This window comes from Bos indicus, chromosome 9, assembly GCF_029378745.1.
Source record: "Bos indicus isolate NIAB-ARS_2022 breed Sahiwal x Tharparkar chromosome 9, NIAB-ARS_B.indTharparkar_mat_pri_1.0, whole genome shotgun sequence".
Lineage (NCBI taxonomy): Eukaryota > Metazoa > Chordata > Mammalia > Artiodactyla > Bovidae > Bos > Bos indicus.
Window position 1 is genome coordinate 66,592,573 of NC_091768.1, and position 27,039 is coordinate 66,619,611.

Consider the following 27,039-nt stretch of genomic DNA (forward strand, 5'->3'; position numbering starts at 1 on the left):
ATTATTATAATCCTGCAAATGTGAAAATATGACAGAGTGCTGACCAACTCAAAAAGAAATCATATATCTCTGAGAATACAGCCAGAGCATTAATGTAATGTAATGCAAAAAAATACATTTGGGCAAATTATAGTATGGAACAGGAAGTATATAATATCCTACATAAGCAGGTATATAACTGAATATGTGATTTTATTATACTATATGGAAATCCTTAGGTTATGAATATTGAATTTTCCTTCACAAATTAACCACATCATGATTAGCTTGCAGTTGAGAAATAGAATATACAATAAACTATGTGTCACCATATGAATATTCTAAACTACTGTCCTTCAAATTTAAAATAATTTAATAGAGACTTATGGCACTGATTTGTTTTCACTAATTAAAAGATAAAAGAGGCCTTGACCATCCAAGAAATATGAGATAATTCAGAAAAATAAAATGTAAAACACCATTAATGTAATTAACCATTCAGTTTAGCACAGTCATTTATATAAGACAATTAGGAGGTTTCTGTAAACCTCCTTTCATGTGTCAGGGTAAATGAAGAGGATACAGAAGATTTTATGCAGGAAGGACAGAGGAGGAAAGAAGGAATGGAAGCTATATTAAAGTACACAGATACGTGTTGCTATACTAAAACACACAGATAAATTCTAAGAGTACAGTACACAGTGTGCACAAATTTCTAAGATTCAGTAAGTTTGGATTAGGTCTGCTGCTTAAAGAAACAGGCTGCTTTAAGGCTCACCAAAGAAAACCCCTTCCAACTTCTTCCACCAAAACTGGTTAAAGATTGTAGGACAGGAGAAGTTTAGGTAAGATAGGCATTAAATTCAAGAAGAACCACTTCAGGGCAGTGCTGCAAAAGGTTCTCATTCTGTGTCCTGGCTTGATCTAGTTCACTAGAGAGTGGAATTCAGTCTCAAGCCCCACTCTATATTGATGAAATCAGAGCCTCTGGGGGCGATGTAAAGGCAAAAATTATGTTTTCTTCATTTTAGAAGAAACTTTTATTCTACAATTCACATCGAACTATAATAAATACAGTTTATAGAATTCTGTCTTAATATACATAGTCTTTAAAAAGAAGCATCACTGCTGCTATATTCTTTGATAATTGGAATGCTTTGTTTTTACTGCTGGAAAACTATTATTATTTTATTCTTTTAGGATAAGGATATGATCTCAATGATCTAGCTAACCTAAAATAGATACACAAAATGTAAAATCATTTACATTTATTGTCTTGCTTACATAGGGTAGGTTACTTTGTAACACATTCAGAAACATCTACTAAGAACAGCAGATCTTAGGGAGCGTTTCATTCATTTAAATTCCTACCAGTAAATTAACAATTGTGAACAAGCAAAAATAAAAAGCAAACTAAATAAACCAAAGGAGAAAAAAAAAAAAACATTTTTATAAGATGCTGGGAGTGGGGGTGGGGAGGAATATTCTCTGCCCCAGACCTGTTTACCCTCCTTTTGCTTTATTCACTCTATTTACTCAAAACCTGTATTAAGAAATGAAAAGTAAAGTCTTTCATATTAAAGTCAATAAACCCCTTTTATCTTCTTTGAGATTTGTGCATAATTTGATATTATCTTTACCCTCCTTGAATGTTCTCTACCCTCCAATTTCCTGTCACTCAGTTTCATGGTTTTCTCTTCTTTGTATTTCCCTTCTTTCTCCTTTTCAGACTTGACTTGCTGGACTCTTCTACAGATTAATAATGTCTATGAAACTCTGTTCACACTCAATTTATTCATCCTGGGTAATACTAGCTTCCTCTGATTTTTATCGGCATCTTCATGCTGATGACTTCCAAATCTGTTTTCTAGTTAAAATCTTTCTCCTGACTTTTTAAAAATATCCCTAAAAAAGGTGAAAGTGTTAGTCACTCAGTCCTGTTTGACTCTTTGCAACCCCCTGGACTGTAGCCCAATAGGCTCCTCTGTCCATGGGGATTCTCCAGGCAAGAATACTGGAGTCATTCCCTTCTCCAGAGGATTTTCCCAACCCAGGGAACGAACCCAGGTCTCCTGCATTGCAGGCAGATTCTTTATGGTCTGAGCCACCAGGAAGCCCAGGATAAACTATGAGTCAGCCTCACACAGATGACTCATAGCCAACTAAATGAGCATCATCCAGATCCACAACCCCCAGGACACACACACACACACATACACAAATACACTGATGTGCTTCCTCTGAAATAACCAATATCAAAATAAATTGCATCACACTCCCTATGCTTGCACAATTAGAAATCATGGTATCACCTCTGCCTTCTTTCTCTAACATGCAAAATCAAACTTTAACTCCTGACAATTCCATCTCTGAACCATTTCTGGAAAATTAATTAATTTCACTCAAGTCTACACTATCAATCTCATCCTATTTCCATTTCTATCTCTGACCTAAACTACTGAAAGAGTCTTCTAAGTTAGTAAGCTAATTCCAATACCCCATCAGTTCTGCTCCAACCAGATCTTTCAAAGTTAGTCCCCGTTTTTATCCACTGAACTCTGTGTACATGAGATTATTTCACTATGAACCCCTATTACTGCTCTTCCTTTAAGGAGTTAAAACAGCTGTCAGTCTATAGGAAGATGTCCTTGGTTGGTGGAGGGGGATATGGATGAAGGTGTGCCTATGGCTGAAGAGGGAGATAGGAATAAATACTTGGAGATCATATCCATAAGTGTAATTGCCCTATTATATTTTTCATTAATTCTCTTCCATGCCACTGTCCGGGTGTTTAAATATGGGTGGAATACCATTCAATGTTCACTCATATTATTCGATTATAAATCATGTAGTCTTTAAGTAAAAGTGACTCTGTACTACTTCAAGAGGTTAACATAATCCCTCCTATAAACTGATTTTCTTTTTAAGCTGGAAGACTTAAGTTAAAGTTGTGGCATGAAGACTCATTATTTAATTTTATTCCATTAAAATAAATTGTTGAACCAAATTTCTCTTTCTAAAACGGAGAGTTTTTCTTTAAAATGCTTGGACTACTTTTACACAGAATTTAAAGAGCAAAAGATTTCCACTGTTATTACAGTTCCAAGAGTCGATTATCTCAATTACAACACTCACTTAACAATTATTTGAAGTCTTAATACCTGTTGAAATAATAGAGGTGTTTACAGTCAAAAAACAAAAGCTGCACTGTGGTCAGAATAAAATAGATCGTGGAAGATCCTATCACAGCCCATGACTCATGCAATTCTAGAGCATAAAAACTACTATGAAGCGTGTTCCATATTTTGCCGGTAGTTTACTTAAAAAACAGTAAGAGAGCCCCACTGGTGCTTTTTGCTCTTCAGTAGTAAATGGGGTGAGGTAAGAGCTCTTTCCACATAATCATGCCAAGCACAACCAAAGTATAATACTAAGAACAAGGACCACGCTTCTTCATGAAAAAAAAAAATTAGGATAACACTCAGAGTAATATTTTCTTTAATTTATGTCAATGCTGAAGGTAGCAGCATTCAACACCAGGGAAACAAAACATTACAGATATTTTAACTTGTTTAACTATCTGTGATATATTGTATGCTGCTGCTGCTGCTAAGTCGCTTCAGTTGTGTCTGACTCTTGTGCGACCCCATAGACGGCAGCCCACCAGGCTCCCCCGTCCCTGGGATTCTCCAGGCAAAAACACTGGAGTGGGTTGCTATTTCCTTCTCCAATGCATGAAAGTGAAAAGTGAAATTGAAGTCACTCAGTCGAGTCCGACCCTCAGCGACCCCATGGACTACAGCCTACCAGGCTCCTCCGTCCATGGGATTTTCCAGGCAAGAGTACTGGAGTGGGGTGCCATTGCCTTCTCTGGATATATTGTATAGAACCAGTAATTTCAAGGGATACAAATGATAAAAACACACAAAACAATCTTTCACTTTAAAGGGAAGAAGGTATGTGATTGTAAAATACTTTAAATGATTAGTTATCTTGAAACTGAACAGAAAGGAAGTCCTGGCCCACCCAGACACTTTTCTCTTTATGGCACAGAGATCATGTAGCCTCAATGAGTTTCCAAAATCAGGGGCTTGGATAAAATAATCATTAAAGCCTTTCAGCTGAAAACATGTGTAAATCTACCAATTACTAAGTTTAAAAGCCATCTTTATGTCTATTTGTGACAGTGCATTTTAAAAAACCATTTCAAGATTCATTTGCTCAAGAGAATTGAGAAGAACATTAAATTCCCAGAGAATTCATTTCAACACACAATCAGTATGTGTTCCCAGGTCCTTCTAAGATGATAGTAACAGGTTGACAATCTAAAAAGGAAAAAGGTAAGAAACACGCTTTATAAAACAAAACTTACAAGAAATGAAACATTCTATTCATAGCAGTTTAAAGATTGATTGGATATCACAGCATTGTGTCTATCTTGCTATTTCTGTATTTCTTCTCTTAAATGAAAATGTTCCTGAACATAAAAATAATTCTTTATTCTACCGTGACTTCTAAGCATTTTCTTCCTGATTGCTTTAGAGGAGAGTTAACTGTTTGCAAGTTTGAAAAAAGAAAGGTTAATATGCCTTTCAGTACATTTTTAAGAACCCCAGATCCACTGTTTCATTGATTTATCACTGTCATTTTGGTGCAGAACAATTAACAGCTGAAATAAAACTGACTAATGGAGAGACTTGAACAGACTTCCCTTTTTCTTTTTTCCTATCTTGCATGAATCACCCAAAATACTAGATTCATTATTAGTAATTTAGAGGATTTAAAGTTTCCTTTTCTCCTCTATCTGGCTTAAATAGTTAATTTAGGCATTTTTCACTAGTAGGTAGACTGTTTATAGGGCTTCCCTGTTCACTAGTACTTAAGACTGTTTTTAAGGCATCCCTGGTAGCTCAGCTGGTAACGAATCTACCTGCAATGCAAGAGACCTGGGTTCGATCCTTGGGTTGGGAAGATCCCCTGGAGAAGGCAACAGCTACCCACACCATAATTGTGGCCTGGATAATTCAAGTAAAGAGCCTCTTGATAAAAGTAAAAGAGGAGAGTGAAAAAGTAGGCTTAAAGCTCAACATTCAGAAAACAAAGATCATGGCATCCGGTCCCATCACTTCATGGGAAATAGATGGGGAAACAGTGGAAACAGTGTCAGACTTTATTTTGGGGGGCTCCAAAATCACTGCAGATGGTGACTGCAGCCATGAAATTAAAAGACGCTTACTCTTTGGAAGGAAAGTTATGACCAACCTAGATAACATATTCAAAAGCAGAGACATTACTTTGCCAACAAAGGTCCATCTAGTCAAGGCTATGGTTTTTCCTGTGGTCATGTATGGATGTGAGAGTTGGACTGTGAAGAAGGCTGAGCGCCGAACAACTGATGCTTTTGAACTGTGGTGCTGGAGAAGACTCTTGAGAGTCCCTTAGACTGCAAGGAGATCCAACCAGTCCATTCTGAAGGAAATCAGCCCTGGGATTTCTTTGGAGGGAATGATGCTGAAGCTGAAATTCCAGTACTTTCACCACCTCATGTGAAGAATTGACTCATTGGAAAAGACTCTGATGCTGGGAGGGATTGGGGGCAGGAGGAGAAGGGGACGACAGAGGATGAGATGGCTGGATGGCATCACTGACTCGATGGACGTGAGTCTGAGTGAACTCCGGGAGTTGGTGATGGACAGGGAGGCCTGGCGTGCTGCAATTCATGGGGTCACGAACAGTCGGACACGACTGAGCAACTCAACTGAACTGAACTGATACTGTGTTGGTGTTTTTCTTTCTGGCTTACTTTACTCTGTATTATAGGCTCCAGTTTCATCCACCTCATTAGAACTGATTCAAATGTATTCTTTTTAATAGCTGGGTAATACTCCATTGTGTATATGTACCACAGGTTTCTTATCCATTCATCTGCTGATGGACATCTAGGTTGCTTCCATGTTCTGGCTATTATAAACAGTGCTGTGATGAACACTGGGGTACACGTGTCTCTTTCAGTTTTGCTTTCCTCGGTGTGTATGCCCAGCAGTGGGATTGCTGGGTCATATGGCAGTTCTATTTCCAGTTTTTTAATGTTGGGTGAGTTTTTAAAATTTGATTTGGGGAGTTGGATTTAAAAAATTTTTGCATCATTTCTTAAGAAAATGACAGATTCTATGTTTTTCTGAGATCTCCAGTTTTTTTCAGTCTCCATAAAGAGGCCTTAGAAGCAAAACTGAAGGCAGAGAAGGGTGGGAAAATCCGGAGTCCAGGAAGAGTCAGGTGTCTTTGGGAAAGTTCCAAACAGTAGGGAAATGTCAGAGACCAGATGTGGAAGCACAGGTCCATTAGCGAGGATCTCAAACCCTATCCAAAGCAACAAGAAACCAGGATGCGGGGGCTGCTCAGAAAAACAGCTTGAAACTTCTCGCACTGCAAGTGCTGCCAGAAGCTATAATTAACTTCTCAGGGTCCTAACCACTTTGTATTGCTGAAGGAGAGAACTTTGATAACAGTTAAGAATTAAAGCAATTTTATGTGGTCAGGTTGTAATTAAAAAGTCCAAGTGTCACTCTTAATGCATGTGATTCCCTCCAAATTAAAACATTCATAATTTTAAAAAACTTCTCAAAGTTAACTAACACCATTTTTATGGAAAATTTTTCCATTTTCAAATAGGCTGATACCAGTTCACCTCCTCCAGGCAATGCCAGCACAAATTATGGTTTAAATAATCTCCCTATCTTCTGTCTTTTTAGCAATGGAAATGAAAAAATAAAATGTTGCAGCCTCTGCTTCTACAAACCAATGCCATACATTTATATGACAGCTAAATAGAGACCCAAAAGTACTGGACGAGGAAAAATGCTTTTTTTCCTTCCCCTTTTTTTTTTTTTTTTAAAGTTAAGTGAGATATACCCTGTCTTGACTTAAGAAGCACTGTCTTTTATCAAGTTAGTTATATTCTCTATAGGGTTTTACTTGAAGAACAGAGGAAATGGGTTGTGCCTGTCCTGATTCCCAGTTATCCCACAAGGTAAGCTGATGGATACAAACTCTCACTGGTATAGAGATGATTTGTGAGGAAGGTTTATGTAACTGAACTGAGCAGACTGTTTCTGCAATGTGAGCTGTCTCTGAACTAGAGTGGGGTTCAAGCCTGAAATTCAATTCAGGGCATGAACTCTTGACAAGGTAGCCCACTGAATTTAAGGTAGTACAGTGATAACTAAGAAGCAGTGGATAACTTTGCCTCCTGTATTATTTTCCTGACTTTCTTCCAAACAGAACCCTGACCAAACAACATCCAAAAACAAACTCATGTAAAACTTCTGGGCTTTATAACTCAAGTCCATCAGTGGGCTCCAAACAGAGAAGCAAATAGCAAAAAAAAAGAAAAAAGGCAGAAAGGACCTTTTACTGCATTACAAAGGCAGCACATTGACAATTCTCAGAGGCAAGCAACCCAGCAAAAGGAACTCTCAACATGAACAAGGAGCTTCCTGTTGCCAATCAATACGGCACTCCTGGTTGTATAGTGAGTGAATGCCATTTACTAACTGGGCTGCATTAAAACCAGAAGACCCATTTGTGAACAACAATCTACTTTATTTTCCAGGAGATCTTGGGGCATAGCATACCCTTTTATGGCACAAGGAAACTTAACTCTGTTGGCATATTTGACACAGAACTTGTCCAACTTGAAACCACTGGTACATAAAGCAAATAAAGGATTAGAAGCCACCCAGGTGTAAGAGATTAAGGATTTAATGGGCAGATGGAGGAGAAGAGCATCACCTGGACAGCCTTCATCCTTTATAATAAAAGAAAGTTCCCCGATGATCTCAGTGGAAAGAATAAGCTTAAATGAACAAAATTTAGTAATTCTGTTGACAAAGGCAGAATCCCTGAATAGACTTTTTTTAAAAAAAATGTGAATTTGTCTGCAAAACCTGATTACCTTTCATAATAAATAAATCTCTACCTAGCAGAAAGGGAACTAAATAACAAAAATATCCCTTGCCCCCCACAGGTTTTCATCCAAAAACGTTGAATGTCACAACTTCAAGAGTCTCGTTTGAACAGATGGAGCTTGAAGAATAGCAGTATGGGGATTACCAGCAAACGCTGAGTTGAGGTCTACCTTTGATCTGCTGAGTTCAGTCTTCAAAAGAATGACTTTCAAAAATCATCACTGTTATCACACTGCTCCACTGATTAACTCTTCTGAGTGGTTCACAAACATTTAGGAATCAGATTAACAAATCTCACGACCTGAATTTGGAAACTTCTAAATAACAAAGTCTAACCAACTCAATGTCATCTTTCATTCCTCTTCATGTCAAAACCCTCCACTTCAGCAGATGAATGTGGCTGTCCCCTGGAGAAGGCAATGGCACCCCACTCCAGTACTCTTGCCTGGAAAATCCCATGGATGGAGGAGCCTGGTAGGCTGCAGACCATGGGGTCTCGAAGAGTCGGACACGACTGAGCGACTTCACTTTCACTTTTCCCTTTCATGCATTGGAGAAGGAAATGGCAACCCACTCCAGTGTTCTTGCCTGGAGAATCCCAGGGACGGGGGAGCCTGGGAGGCCGCCATCTATGGGGTCACACAGAGTCGGACACGACTGAAGCGACTTAGCAGTGTCTGTCCCCTCACACAATATGATCATTCCCATTTCGGACTGCTGGGGGCACTGTCTATGCCTCATCATGGGGAAACGAACTCCTTTTCACTCCTGCTATGCATACCCAGATGCCACTCCATTTTTTCTGACCACAGAGCCTGTGTATTGCTCCCCTATTGGAGCTCATACGAGAGCCAATACTGACGTTTATCTCCCTCAGAAGACTTTTGTTTCTTCCTGTTGTTTTATTGGGCTTCCCTGGTGGCTCAGATGGTGAAGAAACTGACTGCAGTGCAGGAGATCTAGGTTCAATCCCTAGGTCAGGAAGATCCTCTGGAGAAGGGAATTGCTACCCACTCCAGTATTATGGCATTTGCAAATATATGCAAAATCAGAGAAAAATGTATAACAGAACCCCATTTAATCATGAGATGAATGTAAAACAGAACCCCATTTAAGCATCACCTACCACCAAAACTTGTCAGCACATAACCAGTTTCCTGAGTGGACTTTATATTCCCTAAAAAAAGGTATGAAATTATTTCCATACTTGTTTTATTTCAGAGCCTGCTGCTGCTGCTAAGTCGCTTCAGTTGTGTCCGACTCTGTGCGACCCCATAGATGGCAGCTCACCAGGCTCCCCCGTCCCTGGGATTCTCCAGGCAAGAACATTGGAGTGGGTTGTCATTTCCTTCTCCAACGCATGAAAGTGAAAAGTGAAAGTGAAGTCGCTCAGTCGTGTCCAACTCTTAGCAACACCATGGACTGCAGCCTACCAGGCTCCTCCGTCCATGGGATTTTCCAGGCAAGAGTACTGGAGTGGGTGCCATTGCCTTCTCCGATTTCAGAGCCTAGATTAGAGCAAAGCATGCAATAACAACAAAATAAACACTTGCTTGTAGAAATGAAATCCAGTCCACCAAAGTTCTAGACTGGCCCTTAAGTGTTCAGCTTACTTCAGCCAGTCAATTCTTAATAGACAAACCATAAAATCATTCAATGTTTCTAAAGAAATATTAGCAAATAATAAGAAGAAAAAACTTCCTGAAGTGGTATATGGAAGTGAAATAATTATAACCTTACTCTTATACCATCACTTAATATACAATCAGAAAATCAAATTGTCCTTTGAGACCAAGGCTGAAAAATCATTATCAACAAAGACACACCCTGGCACACTAGAAAGGAACTAGAATTTACCTCTAGGAAACCCAACGCAATCCTAGCTAGCAACATGACCTTAAATAAGTCAATTATCCTTTCTCAGTCTTCATCTCTAAAATAAAAGTAGTCCTACTTTTAATGACCTTTCAATGCTACTGAGCAGATAACTTTTTTAAGTCATCAAACTGCCTTCAAAATACAAAGCACAATGTAAATATTAAACTGTCTTTATGGCAAACCCAGTCCCTTTTCAAAGAGGTTCTATAATTCACAAGGGGCACAAAATACAAGACTCTCTGAAACATTATAAGCTATATATCTAAATAGCAATGGAAGCAATACAGATAACGAGGAGAAATGAAGTGGCAAAGCACAGCCCTCATGGTGGAAGTGAGCATAAAGTTGGGTCTAAAAGCAAAAACAGAACTTAGACAAGAGAAAGGAAAAATCAAAGGCATTTTAGAAGATATATATTTTGGGCTTCCCTAGTAGCTCAGCTGCTAAAGAATCCACCTGAAAATGTGGGAGACCTGGGTTCAATCCCTGGGAAGATCTCCTGGCGAAGGAAACGGCTACCCACTCCAGTATTCTGGCCTGGAGACAGCTACCCACTCCAGTATTCTGGCCTGGAGAATTCCATGGGCTGTACAGTCTATGGAGTCACAAAGAGTCAGACACAACTGAGTGACTTTCACTTTCACGTATAATATACAATGTCATCCCAGGCAGCACTAGTGGTAAAGAACCCGGCTGCCAATTCAGGAGACATAGAGACGCCAGTTTGACCCCTGCGCTAGGAAGAGCAGGTTTGATCCCTGAGTTGGGAAGATCCCCTAGAGAAGAAAATGTCAACCCACTCCAGTATTCTTGCCTGGAGAATCCCATGGACAGAAGAGCCTGGAGGGCTATAGTCCATAGGATTGCAGAAAGTTGGACATGACTGAAGCTATCTAGCATGATAATATATAACACATATATTTATATATATAACATATAATTATAAATAGGCATATATGTAATATTATATGTAAGGTAGACATATTCTATATAGGTATTTATTATACATATTAAGATATAGATAAGCATTATATATATATGTGTGTGTATATATATATATAATGTTTAAATTCACACAAAGTGCCCAAATTGACCAAAGAACAACTAAAGCACGTTTCAGACTAAAGCAGAAGGTGTGTGTAAAAAATAATTAGTAGAGAGATTGAAGTAATTGCCTGAGGCTAAATTATGAAGCCCCTCAAATGAAGGCTAAACATTTTGACTTTAAAGGAAACACTGACAAAATCTGAGAAGGTCAATATCACCGAAATAGCATCTGTCCAAATGTAACTGATTTATAACAGAATTTAAGGCAAGGGAAAACAGTCAGGGAACCATTATCAAGATGATATGCAAGCAGGGCTGTGACTAGAGAGCAAGCAGTGAAAAAGACTACAGAAGAATATAAATCTGGTAGATGTACAAAATAAGACCAAAAATGAGTAAACAGAATCCCTTGACAAAAATCTTCTAAAAGTGTTCAAACTGTTTCTTGGATGGCAGAGCTTCACAGAACTAAAATTAGATGCATCTCATTCTAGAAGAGGTCTCCTTTGACCACTGCTCCGACTGTCCCCTCATCCATGTCACCCTCTGCACAGAAGTTGAGGCAGTTAGATGGCATTATCAACTCAATGGACATGAACTTAAGCAAATTCTGGGAGACAGCGAAGGTCAGGGAAGCCTAGCCTGCTGCAATCCATGGGGTCACAAAGAGTTGGATACAACTTAGTGACTGAACAGTAACAACCACCTGTCCTCTGTTCAAGGACGATGCCAATCTCCCCAAATTTAGGGCCTTTATTTGCTGCTTGCTCTGTTTTTGCACCATTTCCCTGGTCTTTGCAAGCCTGGGTCCCTTCTGCCATTCAGATCTCCAGGTGAAACTCACTTTCTCCAATGGTTCTTCCTGAACTACCTACTCCAAGATGTTTTCTAGAACTCCAGCTCTCACATTATCTTCTCGGCACTTACTCCATTTGACATTTTGCTCATTTACTTATTCATCTCTTTTCCTCCCTCCCACCACTAGAGTAGAATTCCTGGGCGAACAGGAACCTTGACACTTATTTAGAACTATATATTCCCAGCAGCCAGAACAGTGCTTGGCAGAGATTAGATTGCTTGATAAATACTTGTGGAAGAGATAAATTAATGAGTCATTCACAGTGACCTACAGAGAGAAAGACAATGTTGTTGTTGCTATTCTGGGACACTTACCTTCCTCAGGGTTAGATATTCCACTTCCCTAACATGCTGTAAGAGAATCCCAAATCTTTCCAATTCCATCTTTGTCTCTGCTGGTTTTAGTTGGTGTCTTTCATTTGTAAATAAGAGCTTTAAACAGAATACTTTGAGGCTTTCATTACCTCATAAAACAGATGCATAATTAGTAGACTAGCTATTGCCCCATATCTTAGCAACTAAAATTCAAAAGATCACACAAAGTAGTCACTCAGTGAACAAGAACCTAATGATCAATTGACCTGGGATTGAACAAAGACTGAAAAACTTCTAGTTTAAAACTTTACCCAATACATAAAATGCCCTCACCTTTATTCTCTACTGAGATTAAAAAAAAAAAAGAGAGAGAGAGACCATCTCCTTCTAATTCTCATGCATCATGTCACAATATTTAACATTATAGACATACTCAAAAAATAGTTACTTGTTTAAGTATTTAATGTTTTGCTTACAACCTGTCCCCTCCCCAAAACAAGGCAGTAGATAACAAGAGAGAAAAACATAAAATAAAATGAACAGCAACCAAAACAAAACAGGGTAGAAATTCACTCCAATACTTATGGACCTAAACTGGCTTCACCTCTTCATATGTTTAACTAGTCAAAGTTCACAGCCAAACCAAAAGTGTCTTAATAAATATTAACCCAGAGAATCGCTATATCTATTTCCAAGTATTATATTTGTGCTGTTGTTGCAAAACTCCAGGATCTAAAGATGTTTAAGTTTGAACCAATCTTTGATTGAATTTTCAACTCTTTGATAGAATTTTCAACTCTTTATTACTTTATTGAATCATTACCTGGTATAAATTTATGACTATACATCTTATTTTTAAACATAAAATGAGAATTGATTTACTGCTTTGAGAAACCTGAGAAGAATGATTTTTTAAAAAATCATTCAAAGAATATTAGGAATCTAAATCTCATCAGGGAATTCCAGTGGTGTGTGCAATGGTTATTTATATAACTAAATGCAGAAATAACATGTAGTAGCTAGTTTTATAATGACAGCTTTAAAAATTCCTTTTGAAAATCAAGACAGCTAAAATGAACCACAAATTGTCTACGAGATTACATAAGTGGATGTTTTAATTTACAAAGTCCAAAGTTTATTTTCCTTTAATTTCCCACTTGTATTACTAACAACAGAATAATTATTCTATACATTATCAAAAGGAATGGTAAAATAGATAGAAACTACAAATATGTCTGACATTTCCTTTGTATTTTCTACCAACTACATTCATTCAGTTGAAAAGCTTATACTAAAAGACATAATTACAACCCTTCCTTTTTCCATTATGTTCTAAGAATGGAAACTGAAATCACCACAGTAAAAAAATTAAATTTTAGATAAAAACATACTGTCACCCAATTTAGTTTTGTTTTTCCCTTGATGAGGCAATATTTTGTTACATACCACATGCAGTCTAAAATAAAGAAAAATCAGTCTTTGACAAGAAAATGGACAGAGGAAGCACAGAAATTAAAGTTGTACAGAAACTCGAAAGCCTATGGAAACAACCACCAATTCTAATTAACCATCAAAGTAAGCAGACAATATAACTGAGGAGGAACTGATTTTAACCTGTTATCTATAATTTTCTTACTGATATGATATTGTAATTATAAATGGTATAGCATTGTCAGATTAAATGGATTAGAAGGAAATGATTCTTGTATCTTGTATTTTTGTGTTTGCCTAGGGATTCTGTCCCAGTTCAGTTCAGTCGCTCAGTTGTGTCCGACTCTTTTGCATCCCATGCACTGCAGCACGCCGGGCCTCCCTGTCCATCACCAATTCCCGGAGTTTACTCAAACTCATGTCCATTGAGTTGGTGATGCCACCCAACCATCTCATCCTCTGGAGTCCAATTCTCCTCCCACCTTCAATCATCCTCAGCATCAGGGTCTTTCTAATGAGTCAGTTCTTTGCATCAGGTGGCCAAAGTACTGGAGTTTCAGCTTCAGCATCAGTCCTTCCAATGAATACTCAGGACTGATCTCCTTTAGGATGGACTGGTTGGATCTCCTTGCAGTCCAAGGGACTCTCAAGAGTCTTCTCCAACACCACAGTTCAAAAGCATCAAATCTTGAGTGCTCAGTTTTCTTCATAGTCCAACTCTCACATCCATATGTGACTACTGGAAAAACCATAGCTTTGACTAGACAGACCTTTGTTGGCAAAGTAACATCTCTCCTTTTTAATATGCTGTTTGGATTGGTCATAACTTTTCTTCCAAGGAGCAAGCATCTTTTAATTTCATGGCTGCATTCACCATCTGCAGTGATCTTGGAGCCCCCCAAAATAAAATGTGTCACTGTTTCCCCATCTGTTTGCCAGAAAGTGATGGGACCAGATATCATGCTCTTAGTTTTCTGAATGTCAAGTTTTAAGCCTACTCTTTTCACTCCCCTCTTTCACTTTCATCAAGAGGCTCTTTAGTTCTTCCTCGCTTTCTGCCATAAGGGTGGTGTCATCTGCATATCTGAGGTTATTGATATTTCTCCTGGCAACTTTCATTCTAGCTTGTGCTTCATCCAGCCCAGTGTTTCTCATGATACTGAGAACACTGCATATAAGTTAAATAAGCAGGGTGACAATATATAGCCTTGACTTACTCCTTTTCCTATTTAGAACGAGTCTGTTGTTCCATATCCAGCTCTAACTGTTGCTTCCTGACCTGCATACAGATTTCTCAAGAGGCAGGTCAGGTGGTCTGGTATTCCCATCTCTTCAAAAATTTTCCACAGTTTGATGTGATCCACAGAGTCAAAGGCTTTGGTATAGTCAATAAAGCAGAAATAGATGTTTTTCTGGAACTCTCTTGTTTTCTTGATGATCCAGTGGATGTTGGAAATTTGATCTCTGGCTTCTCTGCCTTTTCTAAAACCAGCTTGAACATCTGGAAGTTCACGGTTCACGTATTGCTGAAGCCTGGCTTGGAGAATTTTGAGCACTACTTTACCAGCCCATGCAGCTCCTGCTGCCTGTGAGATGAGTGCAATTGTGCAGTAGTTTGGGCATTCTTTGGCATTGCCTTTCTTTGGGACTGGAATGAAAACTGACCTTTTCCAGTCCTGTGGCCACTGCTGAGCTTTCCAAATTTGCTGGCATATTGAGTGCAGCACTTTCACAGCATCATCTTTCAGGATTTGAAAGAGCTCAACTGGAATTCCATCACCTCCACTAGCTTTGTTCGTAGTGATGCTTCCTAAGACCACTTGACTTCACATTCCAGGATGTCTGGCTATAGGTGAGTGATTACACCATCGTGGTGATCTGGGTCATGAAGGTCTTTTTTGTACAGTTCTTTTGTATATTCTTGCCACCTCTTCTTAGTATCTTCTGCTTCTGTTGGGTCCATACCATTTCTGTCCTTTACTGTGCCCATCTTTGCATGAAATGTTCCCTTGGTATCTCTAATTTTCTTGAAGAGATCTCTAGTCTTTCCCATTCTACCGTTTTCCTCTATTTCTTTGCATTGATCACTGAGGAAGGCTTTCTTATCTCTCCTTGCCATTCTTTGGAACTCTGGATTCAAATGGGTGTATCTTTCCTTTTCTCCTTTGCCTCTCACTTCCCTTCTTTTCTCAGCTATTTGTAAGGCCTCCTCAGACAACCATTTTGCCTTTCTGCATTTCTTTTTCTTGGGGATGATCTTGATCACTGCTTCCTAAACAATGTCACGAATCTCCGTCCTTAGTTCTTCAGGCATTCTATCAGATCTAATCCCTTGAATCAATTTCTCACTTCCACTGTATAATCGTAAAAGATTTGACTTAGGTCATACCTGAATGATCTAGTGTTTTTCCCTACTTTCTTCAATTTAAGTCTGAATTTGGCAATAAGGAGTTCATGATCTGAGCCATAGTCAGCTCCAGGTCTTGTTTTTGCTGACTGTGTAGAGCTTCTCCATCTTTGGCTGCAAAGAATATAATCAATTTCCCCCAGTAGGATATATACTTTGTTCATCTTGGTAAATGAAGATCAGCCCATTTGTGGGTGCTCAGTTGCCAACTCTTTGTGACCCTATCAACAGCAGCCCACCAGGCTCCTCTGTCCATGGGATTCTCCAGGCAAGAATATTGGAGTGGATGGATAAAGAGGCATGGAAAACAAGGAATCAGAACTGCATTAATCTGGAATCAACAAGCTGAGCTGAACACAAGTGAGTGAGCAAGAGAAATATGGGCATCTATTCCACTCTTTGGAACATGTGTCTTCCTCAGTCCCCTTGGATGAAATAAACTCCTAAGAAAAGTCATCAACTGAACAATACTGCCTAATTCTGCTTACTGCTCATTATTTTTCCAATCTGTTAAATGGGAAGTGCATTAATTCATGGAGATATTTCTCAAAAAATTAGTGAAGAGATACTTGGCAGTTCCTGTTATACTAAATGAAAACAAGTATAATATAGTAGAATAACAAGAGACTTCTGTCATATACTTGCAATAGTAATTGTGTTACTAGGACTCTTTTCTTAATTTGTTTACACACTGTAACTTTCATCAATGAGTCAAAGCAAACAGAGTCCAAAGGGAAAGTAAAGCAGGTGTTTTATAATAAAGGCAAATCACTGACACAACCAGAGAGAAGTCACCCTGGCAGGATGATAATTTTAAAGAAAAACAATGACAATAATAATGTGGAAGTTTTGTCAAATCTATTGGGAGTACTTTCAGTGAAACAAACAGGGAGTCACTAAGAGTAAAAATGAGCAGCAGAAAGCTGTTTTGTTAACAGCCCATCAAACAGAAGGTATGGTGCTACTGTAAAAATGAGCCAGAATGCCCATGTTAGGCAAATACTGTTACCAGAACTTAAACAAGCCTAGTTATGATTAACTTCAGATGTCACTGATATGGCTGAAGTCTAAATTTTTTAAAACAGAATTGAACTAGTAAAGAAGAAAAGGGGAATAATTTTGACCACTTCATAATCAGCAACTGAGTCCATGCTCATGAAGATAATAAACATTCACTTAACACTTGATCAAGTATTAAAATAAGGTAAAGGTGACATATATGGAAGTATCCAGCTCAGTGTTTTATACATAGTAGAATCTCAACAAATTATCCTTCCTTCCTTTCTTTCTATTCCTTTCAATCATTGATTCATTCTATCATAGTCCTATTTACATTTTCAGGTATATAGCTTTGTCTTCTCTCTGCAACTGGACTGAAAAATATTAACTGCTTCATTCATAGATAGATACAAATACTTTTAATTTTGCCATATATCTCACTTGTGCTATCTACAAACAATGTGTTGAGAGGTGGGAGTGTCTGACAGTTCAAGAAAGATATGACATGATATAATAGGATGTCTTAAACTGCATGGGAGAATACTCAACTAAAAATTGCTATAATACTATTTTTATTGCTCTTGTTGTTGTCTGAGAGTAGGACCCTGGATCCTTCCATACTTTCTTCTGCTACCCTCAATTTGTTATCTTCTTTCTCTGAGTTACAAAATAATTACAGTTGGGCCAAGCGTCATGTTTTCATGCAACAACATGGATCTCTTTTTAATCAGAGAATAACATCTTTCCCAGAAGTCTCCCAGCTGACTTTCCATCATAACTCATTGGCTAGTGCTGTGCCACTCCTATCTGCAAAGTAAGTTGGGGAAAGTAAGTAGAATGACTACTGAACAGAAAAATTCATAATATCTGCAATACTGTCATATAAAATAATGAGCCAGAGTCACTTATAATGGCTGTAAATGACAACATTACACCTATAAGATATACCTAGTGTTATGGACTGAATTGTGTCCCCTACAACACCTCACCAAATTCATATGCTGAAATCCTAACTGCCAATGTGATTGTATTTGGAGACTGTGCCTTTAGGGGGTAATTAAGAACCCAGGTAGTGCTAGTGGTAGAGAACCTGCCTCCAATGCAGGAGGCATCTGAGGTTCGATCCTTGGGTGGGAAGATCCCCTTGAGAAGGGCGTGGCAACCCACTCTACTATTCTTGCCTGGAGAATCCCATGGACAGAGCAGCCTGGAAGGCTATAGTCCATAGGGTCGCAAGAGTAGGACATGACTGAAATGACTTAGCACGAGCTCAAAAGAGTGGGACCCTAATCCAATTGGCCTGGTGCCTGTAGGAGAAGAGGACAAGACACCAGAGCACTCTCTCTTCATTATGTGAGGTCACAGGGAGAAGGTAGGCATCTGCAAACCAAGAAGAGAGCTCTCCCCAGGAAACAAATAGACCAGCACTTTGATCTTTGGCCTTCACACCGTAAGAGAAATAAATTTCTGTTGTTTAAGTCACTTGGTCTGTAGTATTTTGTTATGGTGCCTCAAGCAGACTAGGAAAGAAAATCCATCTAGGAAAGAAAAATACTGCTAACCTCCTTTCTTCCGTGGTGCTCTACAAGGTTGGCTAAAGACCAATAAACATTGGAAGCATCCCAAGAGCTATGGCACAGGAGTGCTATCCTCTTTTCCTCATGCTTTGCATGGATGGTTCATGAGCATGCTCTTATTTCAGCCCCTCTCCTTCAAGAGTAATCTTTTAGAGACTTTTTATTTATGTAAACAGTCATTTGGTTTAAGTCCCAATCTTCTTGGATCCAAAGCAGCAGTATCTCTGGAGTGCAACAAACATTCCACTGCCAAAATATCAGTGCAGTACATGTTAACATAAACCTTTAAAATGGAAACAAAAATAAAAGACCCCATGCTTGTCCAGTTCTTACAGTTTTTGTTTTTTTTTTTTTTTTTTTAAACCAGTGGAAAATGTTAAGAAGAAAATGGCTTGCAAAAGTTCAGTGTTTATTTCTCAGTGAATTAGGGGGTGAGAAAAAAAAGGCACATTCTGCCATATTATCACTTTCCAATTTCAGGCCAAACCCCTGTAGTTTTCATCACGCATCATTTTTGTGATTAATGATGTGCACCCAGTTAATGGAAAACAGCAGATTAGGTTTCCACTAATAGTTTTGGAAGTTATGTCTGCCTGCCTCATTTGGTAACAACCTCACTGTTCAGTAAGAAACTAATGGGTTTAATCCCAAAGCAGAATTTAGTTTTACACATTCAAGACAGGTCAGATTTCCAGAGTGGAGAAAATTATATTCTTAGAGGTGTGCTATTCTTCAGTTCAGATTCAACACTAAGATAATACCTCATGATATTTGGGTTATTTTTTGTTTTCTTTATTTTTGCTTCTGTTTAGCGAGCAATTTAAAAATTTACAGTACTTACTTAAGGTCGATAAAAATAGGAGGAAATAGCAACTTGTAACCATGGCAAAAAAAATGCATGTAATATGCTACTTTCTGTAATTAGTACACTAAGCTAAAAAGACATCTATTGTTCTGAAGACACAGGTGAGAAATAATTCCTTATGCATTATTGTATCACTGCAACACTTATGTCAGAAATTAATTCACATTTGCTCGTCCTGTTTCACTATAGACAGTGCTGGTTAACCAAAACAGATACGCTAGAAAGCAAACTAATCAAGGAAAAGAGAAATCAAGAGGCAAGAATTCTAGTTCCATTTCTGTCTCAAATTACTTTGGAAACAATTCTTTTGTTTTCATTTTTCCCACCTCATTTTATATCTATCCCTCTTAAGTCATTTAATAATTGCTATTAAATATATATTGTTTCAAAGTTTTATCTACACATATCTCACATGCCCATCTGGACGAGGCTCCTTAAAGGCAGACCCCACCTCTGATTAACAATTTTATCTTTACATTTATTTATCTTTACATTTTTAAAGGGCCAAGCTAGACTGTAAGCCTCAGGAAAAGAGGGATTTTACCCGTGTATCTCCAGAAGTTAGCATGATGTGTTACTAATGTGTAAAAAAATTAGACATTTTAATAAATTAAAAACCAGAAAAAAAGAGAGTGGGGTGGAGAGAGGAGGTGTAACACAAAGGACTTTTCAGGCAGTGAAAATACTCTGATTCTATAATGATGAATACATGTCATTATATATTTGTCTAAAGTCTTAGAATATATAACACCAAGAGTGAATTCTAACATTAACTATAGACTTCGAGTGATTGTGCTGTGCTGTGCTATGTCGCTTCAGTCATGTCTGACCCTTTGAGACCCTATGGACTGTAGCTCCTCTGTCCATGGGATTCTCCAGGCAAGAATACTGGAATAGATTGCCGTGCCCTCCTCCAGGAGATCTTCCGAACCCAGGGATTGAACCTGAGTCTTTTATGTTTCCTGCATTGGCAGGCAGGTTCTTTCCTTCTAGCGTCACTGGGGAAGGCCCTTGAGTGACTATGATGTGTCAATACAGGTTCATCTATCATAACCAACACAGGTTCATCAATCACACCTCTCTTGTAGGAGTTGATAATGGGGGAGGCTATGCATGTGTGGGAACCAGGGATACATAAGGATGTCTCTATACCTTCCTCTCAAATTGACTATGAACCTAAATCTGCTATTTAAAAAATATACAGTATGTTTCACAATTAAAGAAAAATGCTGAGCAGTTATTAAATCCAATAGAGTTATTTTTTACTTATTCAACATAATGTTAACCTAATTTATGATAAACACCCACTGTAAGAGTAGTTTACTAGTATAAACACCTACGATAGAGTGTTCCAAACACTCTGTATGTATTAACTCATTTAATACTTAGAAAACCCAGTGAGACAGGTACTGTTGTGATCCTCATGTTTCAGATGAGGAAACTACAGTAAAAGAGATTAAAAAACAGCCCCAAGGTTGTACATCTGCTAAATAGTAGAGTCAAGATTCGCCTAGGAAGTGCTGGCCCCAGAGTCCATGGGCCCTTATCCTAATCTTCCAGGTAACCAAAATTCATTATTCAAAGAATCACTTTTGCCTTTATTTCACAATTTCATGTACTTTTTTTCAAATCTGAGGTTTCTTGAAGTTGAAAACTAGTAATCAAATTACCACATCAATCTTCTCTTTAGGCATCTGATAAGATGGAATCTGTGGGAAGGGAAAACCATACCAAAGATATATTGTATCTTTTTCAGATATTTAGTTCAACAGAAAAATGGAAAAGAGAAGGACTGGCTTGTAAGGACCATTTGTTTTCACTTCCAGGATTGTGATTTTTATACAAAGGTTATCCCATACTATTAATAATTAAAAGTAGTAGTATTCTCAGCCTATTTTTGATTGCTTCTGTTGTTATTATTAAAGTTGGGTGAAAAGGGGTTGTACAAGATGGGTGGTCAGATACAGAATGGTTCAAGCAAAGAAAGATAGGCGTCTTCACCAGACAAACAAAAGAAAAGGCAGTTAGAAAAATGAGAAAGTTAAAACAAACAAACAAAAAAGGTTAAAGAAGTCCAGAGAGTGTAAGATCTCTGGAGAAGAGAAGTTGAGAAAATTGTGGAACCAAGGAGATCAATTTCTAAGAATATCACAATTCTACTTAACCTAGAGTCTGGAAAAATTAAAAATAAATGGTATTGTTTTAAGAATAAAGAGTAGATTTGTAAAATGGCACATGGCAATGGCTATATTTTAATTTTAAAAATACATAAAGTTTCTGCATTAAACAATAGTCAAAAGTTTTTCATGTTATTTCCTAATAGCAAAAATCCTACATAAATATAGTTGTTTCTAATAACTGATATACAGATACTACTAGTATCTGAATGACAAAAATTGATGAAAACATCAATCAAGTAATTTACTGAGCACTAAACACATGAATAAAAAATATTCTACTCTGTTATTTTCTCTCATTGATTGTTAAGCTTTGCAGGTTAAGGAAAAGGATGTGGAAGTAATCACGTAAGAAATTGCTCAAATTTTAGTCTGCAACAAAGAGACATTTACCCACAGGTTCTATGTATTTAGCAATCATTTTCTCAAAGAGATCCGCAAAAAGATCTCACTGGCCAGGTTGAAACTTGCACAGGTTCCTTTTGCACAGTTTTATTGAAAGTACCTCAGGTAGAAGTAACCTAGGCAGCTCTGTCATGAAAAATGAGACTGAACAAAGAAACATTTATCCAGTTCTTGGTATTATAACTCAACATTAAAAGTAACATTACAGAAATCTGCACCATAAGGAAATGTTATGGGGGGAGGGACTGGGGGAAGGAGGGATGGACTGGGAGTTTGGAATTAGCAAATGCAAACTATTACAAATAGAATGGATAAACAACAAGGTCCTACTGTGGAACTATGTTCAGTAAAGTGTGACAAACCATGATGGAAATGAATATTAAAAAGATAAATATATATGTATAACTGAATCATTTTGCTGTACAGCAGAAATTAACATAACATTGTAAATCAACTATATTTCAATTAAAAATAACAAAATAAAATATAAATTACAAGTTGGTAAAAAAAAAAAAGAGAGAGAGAGAAAGAAAATGTTATATCAATGATTCAAAGATAGATCTTACCAAAAAATAGGAGAAAGCATAATGTATTCTATTTCTAAGTTACAAAAGATCAGCAGTATGATACCACAGATACATTATTTGTTGAATTTACCAAAATCTACCTCTATGGGTTTTTATTTCCAAAGATATAACTAACAGTTTCATTCTTTTGAACTGTCTATGCAGGTAGCAAACAAAAATCAGGGTTGAATATAAGCAACTGGACTCTAGAATCCAAATTTTTAATATTTCTGCTAGATTTGTTATCTGAGCTTTAACTTATTTTAAGGAGGCTGAATTCATTGGCAGCTATATTTTGCTGAATCAGAGCTTTTTCTTTTCAATGTTGTGTTAAGCTCTAGTAACAGATTATAAAGAAATTAGTATAAAAACAATGTGCTGTGAGGTTGACCCAGCAATGACAGCCATCAGCCCACTGTTGTCAGAGATGAGCCCATTAATCTTGCTTCAGTGCTCTTAGCATTAGTTTTACACAGCTCCATCCACTCACCTACCACATACGCAGCCCTCCCAGAGCTGTGCGCCCTGAAGAAGCAGATGGCTCTCCAGGATTGCTGAGAAACATCCTTCTGCTCAGGAATAATGGAATCAACTAGCACCTAATAAGAATCCACTGAAATCTTCATAGACACATAACCCTAAATGGAGAACCTTACCTTTAGAACTATAACTATGAAGTAAGAGACTTTTAATAAAACAAACAAACAAAAAATCAATTCAAAAACAAAGCAATTAAAACAATGGATTGATTCCCTCACCCTTCTTCCCAGGAATAAAGAAAAGCTTAACATGCTTTTTTTAAAAGCAGAAATAAAACTGTTATTACCTTATAAATTATTCACCAATGATAATAAAAATATACTTTTACATAACCCATCTCTGTTAAGCTCTATAATAAGATACAAATAGGCAAATCTTTTAAAAGTTTAAATTCCAAAATCTAGCAAAGAAGTGAATTTTCAGGAGAGGTAACTTTCTGTTAGCAGGTACTGAACCTCACATGAAGATTACTTAACAACTTTCCAAACTGGTAAATGGACTTTTTTGGTTAAACCATATAAACTCAGTCACACAACTCACAATGTAGGTACTGACACTATTCATTGTCCAGTTTACTCATAATTACATCAAGCATTTGTGGGGAGCGGAATCCAAAGGCCACGTTTGGTTGGTCCAACATATGGACCACGTTTTTGGTTGATTGTTTTTTTTTAATGGTTGGGCTGGAAAAGCCCTGATAGGTCATGTACAGAGAGACTTTCGAGTCATAATGAGTAATTAGACAGTCAAGTGGCAATGGGATAGAATGAAGCAGTCACTTAGTCACTAGAATGAAGACTCTAAACTCTTACTGAAATCCTTTAGTTTTATCTTGAAGCCAGAACTCAAATTCTTGGTGAGGTTTTGTTTGCTTTTAACTTTATGTAACTGACAAAATACTTTAAAATTATTGAAGATGCCTCTCCTTAGCTAAGACATTTCATGAAGCCCTATTTCATGTTTATTTTTTGAATATTATTTTCAGGAAGTTATTGAACCAATCCGGTCTGAATATTATGCTCAACTCAATAAGACTATTTCTTCCAGAACAGAGATACAGAAATATGTCTGTCAGTAAGCAGCTCTTCACCAAACAACCAACAAATTTTGTACCTAAACTACCTTTTGCCATATGTTGAAATATCTTCTGTACTTTGAAGATTTTGTGCCAATGTATTTAAACATTTTCTCCAGAACAGTGATGGAGGAGGACTAAAGAAATCATCTCTCATCCCTATGGGGCTAGTATTTACCTCTAAGTATTATATACACAGTGAGATCCAAGGACATCAAATCATGAACTAGAAAAGAACAGATGATTACCTGATATTCATTGGGCCAAAAGGTGCTCACTGCTAGCTCAGCCCGAAGCCAATCTCTACCCGTGAATCCAGTCACATTCCAAATTGGATTGGCAAGAGGTCCTTTATTCACCCTAACCAATATGTTCAAAGTGCCAGGATTCAGCCCTTTCTGGCTGTATAACAGGTAACTGAAGTCAATACAATGAGTGTCGTTCTCCTTCATTGTAGGCAGCTGGAGTCTGGCTTTTTCTCCAGGGTCATGATCTGAAGAGTCCACTATCATATAGGAACCTGAAATGAGATCACATAAAATAAGACCAAATAGATATATAAGCAAAAGGGAAAATATAATAACAGAAATAAAGCTAAAAATGATACCAATCTATTCTGAGTATTAAATTTAATTTAAAAAGACTATGTCTTCCAGAACAGAGATATAGAAAGATATCAAACAAGTCAATAGATGAACTGAATTCATAGGGAGTAACAGACATTGTTCAAAGTACATAACATGTACAAATTAATTTACTCTCCACAATAATCTGTTATTCTTATTTTACAGATTAGGAAACTGAGGCACAATTAGTAACTTAAAGTCAAACAGATCATGCAGAGCCGGGTTCAATCCAGATTCCCACCCTAAATTATCTCTACTCTTGCTAAACAAAGGTCTTTTAGCAAACAATCAAAGAAATGTATTATTGGCCTGATTTACAGAGGGAGTGTATTATTCTTTCCCCATTCATAATTTTAACTCAGAGAGGGGCTACTAGTAAGATCAGAATCAATTTCTGATCTCAGACTCCAGGATCATCATGTAAGCAAGTTGTGTGACCTTTTGCAATGTACTAAGAATTCTGGACTTGCTCAAGGAATAAGGATACTTTGCAGTGTAAGTGTGAGGACTGAAGTGTAAAAATGCCAAAATTTCTAGAACTGAGAATCTGACACAAAGCAGATTCACCTACTTGGAGCCTCTTCCGCTAAGTTGACAGCTAATCACCACTTATATTGTCCTTGAATCTGCAATAGTCTCTATGGTCTTATAGAGCTTCCAGATACCTGGTTTGAAATCACTAATCTACTCCACTACGTTTGGCTTAATAAATATTCATTTGGAAATCTAACAGGAGGAGGAAAATAACATAAAGAATCTCAACCTCCCAGTTCCTCATACTTCCACCCTCAAACACACACTCTTTGTGTGGCAAGCAAAGTCATACAGAGCTAAGTGTAAAAATGGGATTTGAACATTAACTGCTGATATTAGTCCAAGGAGCTTTAAAAAAAAACAACAACCAGTTTTTCTCATGTCCCTGTGGATGTTAACAAAGTCATATATTACAAAAATGTAAATATTTACATTTCAAGTAATGATACCCATTTATCACACTTAAGGTAGAACACAAATTTTATTGTAAAATATTTTTCCCTAGGGTGTAATTTTAACACTCCCCCTGCAAAATGTATTATATGTAGTGTTACAGAACCCACAAAGGTTACACTTTGACCTCTCTTCTTGACAAACCTGAGGAATTAATCAACCCTCTGTGTCTCCTCCTTAAAACATAGTAACTGTTTCCATGGCACACTAACCACTCATTGACTTCCCATCAACCCAGTTCAATTAACCCTCAATTTACAAGTTCAAATCATAGCACATAGGAGGGCTTCAACTATTTAAGAAACCAGAAATTCAAGATTTCAAGTCTGAACAATTCCTGGTCAATGGGTATTATATGGTTCAGAACTTTTGTGAAGATTTCAAGTGATAACACTGTTAGTTATTTAAGCCAAGGACAGAATAAGCTTACTATAGTGATCATCATTGACATTACTTTCCCTTAATTTTTCTCAGTTCTCTTTTCTTATAACCCCCCGCTCCCGATTTTCACAGATTGCACATTCATATAATAAACTATCCTTGTATGTTTTGAAGAAATTTTGTCCTTTTCTTTCAAATAAGATATTCTGGATCCCAAACCAATTTATAGAAGCAGGATGCTTCTGTTCTTGGTTATACTCACATTCTGCAGTCCATGGCTGAACTACAAAGATGTCTTTCAGATTCACCACAGCAGAACAGATCAATTATGGCTTTTAAGAAGGACCAGATCTGAGATCTTAGATAAGTGACTTAGTGTTATTGGGCCTCAGCTTCTTCACAAACGTAGTGACCTATTTCTCCATGGCTATCAGTATTTTTTCAATGACACATTATGGCATTAGTGGATTTAAATTATTTTTACAACTCTGCATCAATTATGACTTCTGTCAATTTTCAAATAGTGCTCTCTAAATGACTTATAGGCTTTCAAACAATTATTTTCTTCCATTATGAAATAAACTTTGAAATAAAATATTTTGTCTCACATTTTATTTATATAGTATGATATTTACCATTAAGACCATTTAGCCATTTTCAGCCAGTTGCACTTTTAAGCTACAATAATTTTCTTATTAAGAAAATGGGATAAGCAAAGTATATTAATTTGTAGGAATACCAATTTGATCATTAGAAGTCACAAAATAAAACCTTGCCAAATTGTTTCAGCATTTCAAGGACATTCAATGCAGGCTAAATAAAGTTTTACAAGTGTTGATATTTCATTTTTATAAAATGTTTCTGCTAAATGAACTTCTTTCAATGTAGCCTGACTATTGCTACATTTTCGGAGTGCTATGGAGTATCATGCATTTATTTCACAGTTCCAAAAAGGAGGA

General features: G+C 37.3%; 1 protein-coding gene across 6 annotated transcripts in view; it reads right to left on the reverse strand.

The window, feature by feature from the left end:
• PTPRK (protein tyrosine phosphatase receptor type K) overlaps nucleotides 1–27,039 on the reverse strand; it is a 612,566-nt gene that overhangs the window by 358,001 nt on the left and 227,526 nt on the right. For all 6 annotated transcript variants that reach the window (XM_070795548.1, XM_070795550.1, XM_070795547.1 and 3 more), the window contains exon 3: nucleotides 24,335–24,606. In XM_070795548.1, coding sequence (XP_070651649.1) covers nucleotides 24,335–24,606 — 272 coding nt within the window. The remainder of the gene's footprint in view (nucleotides 1–24,334; nucleotides 24,607–27,039) is intronic.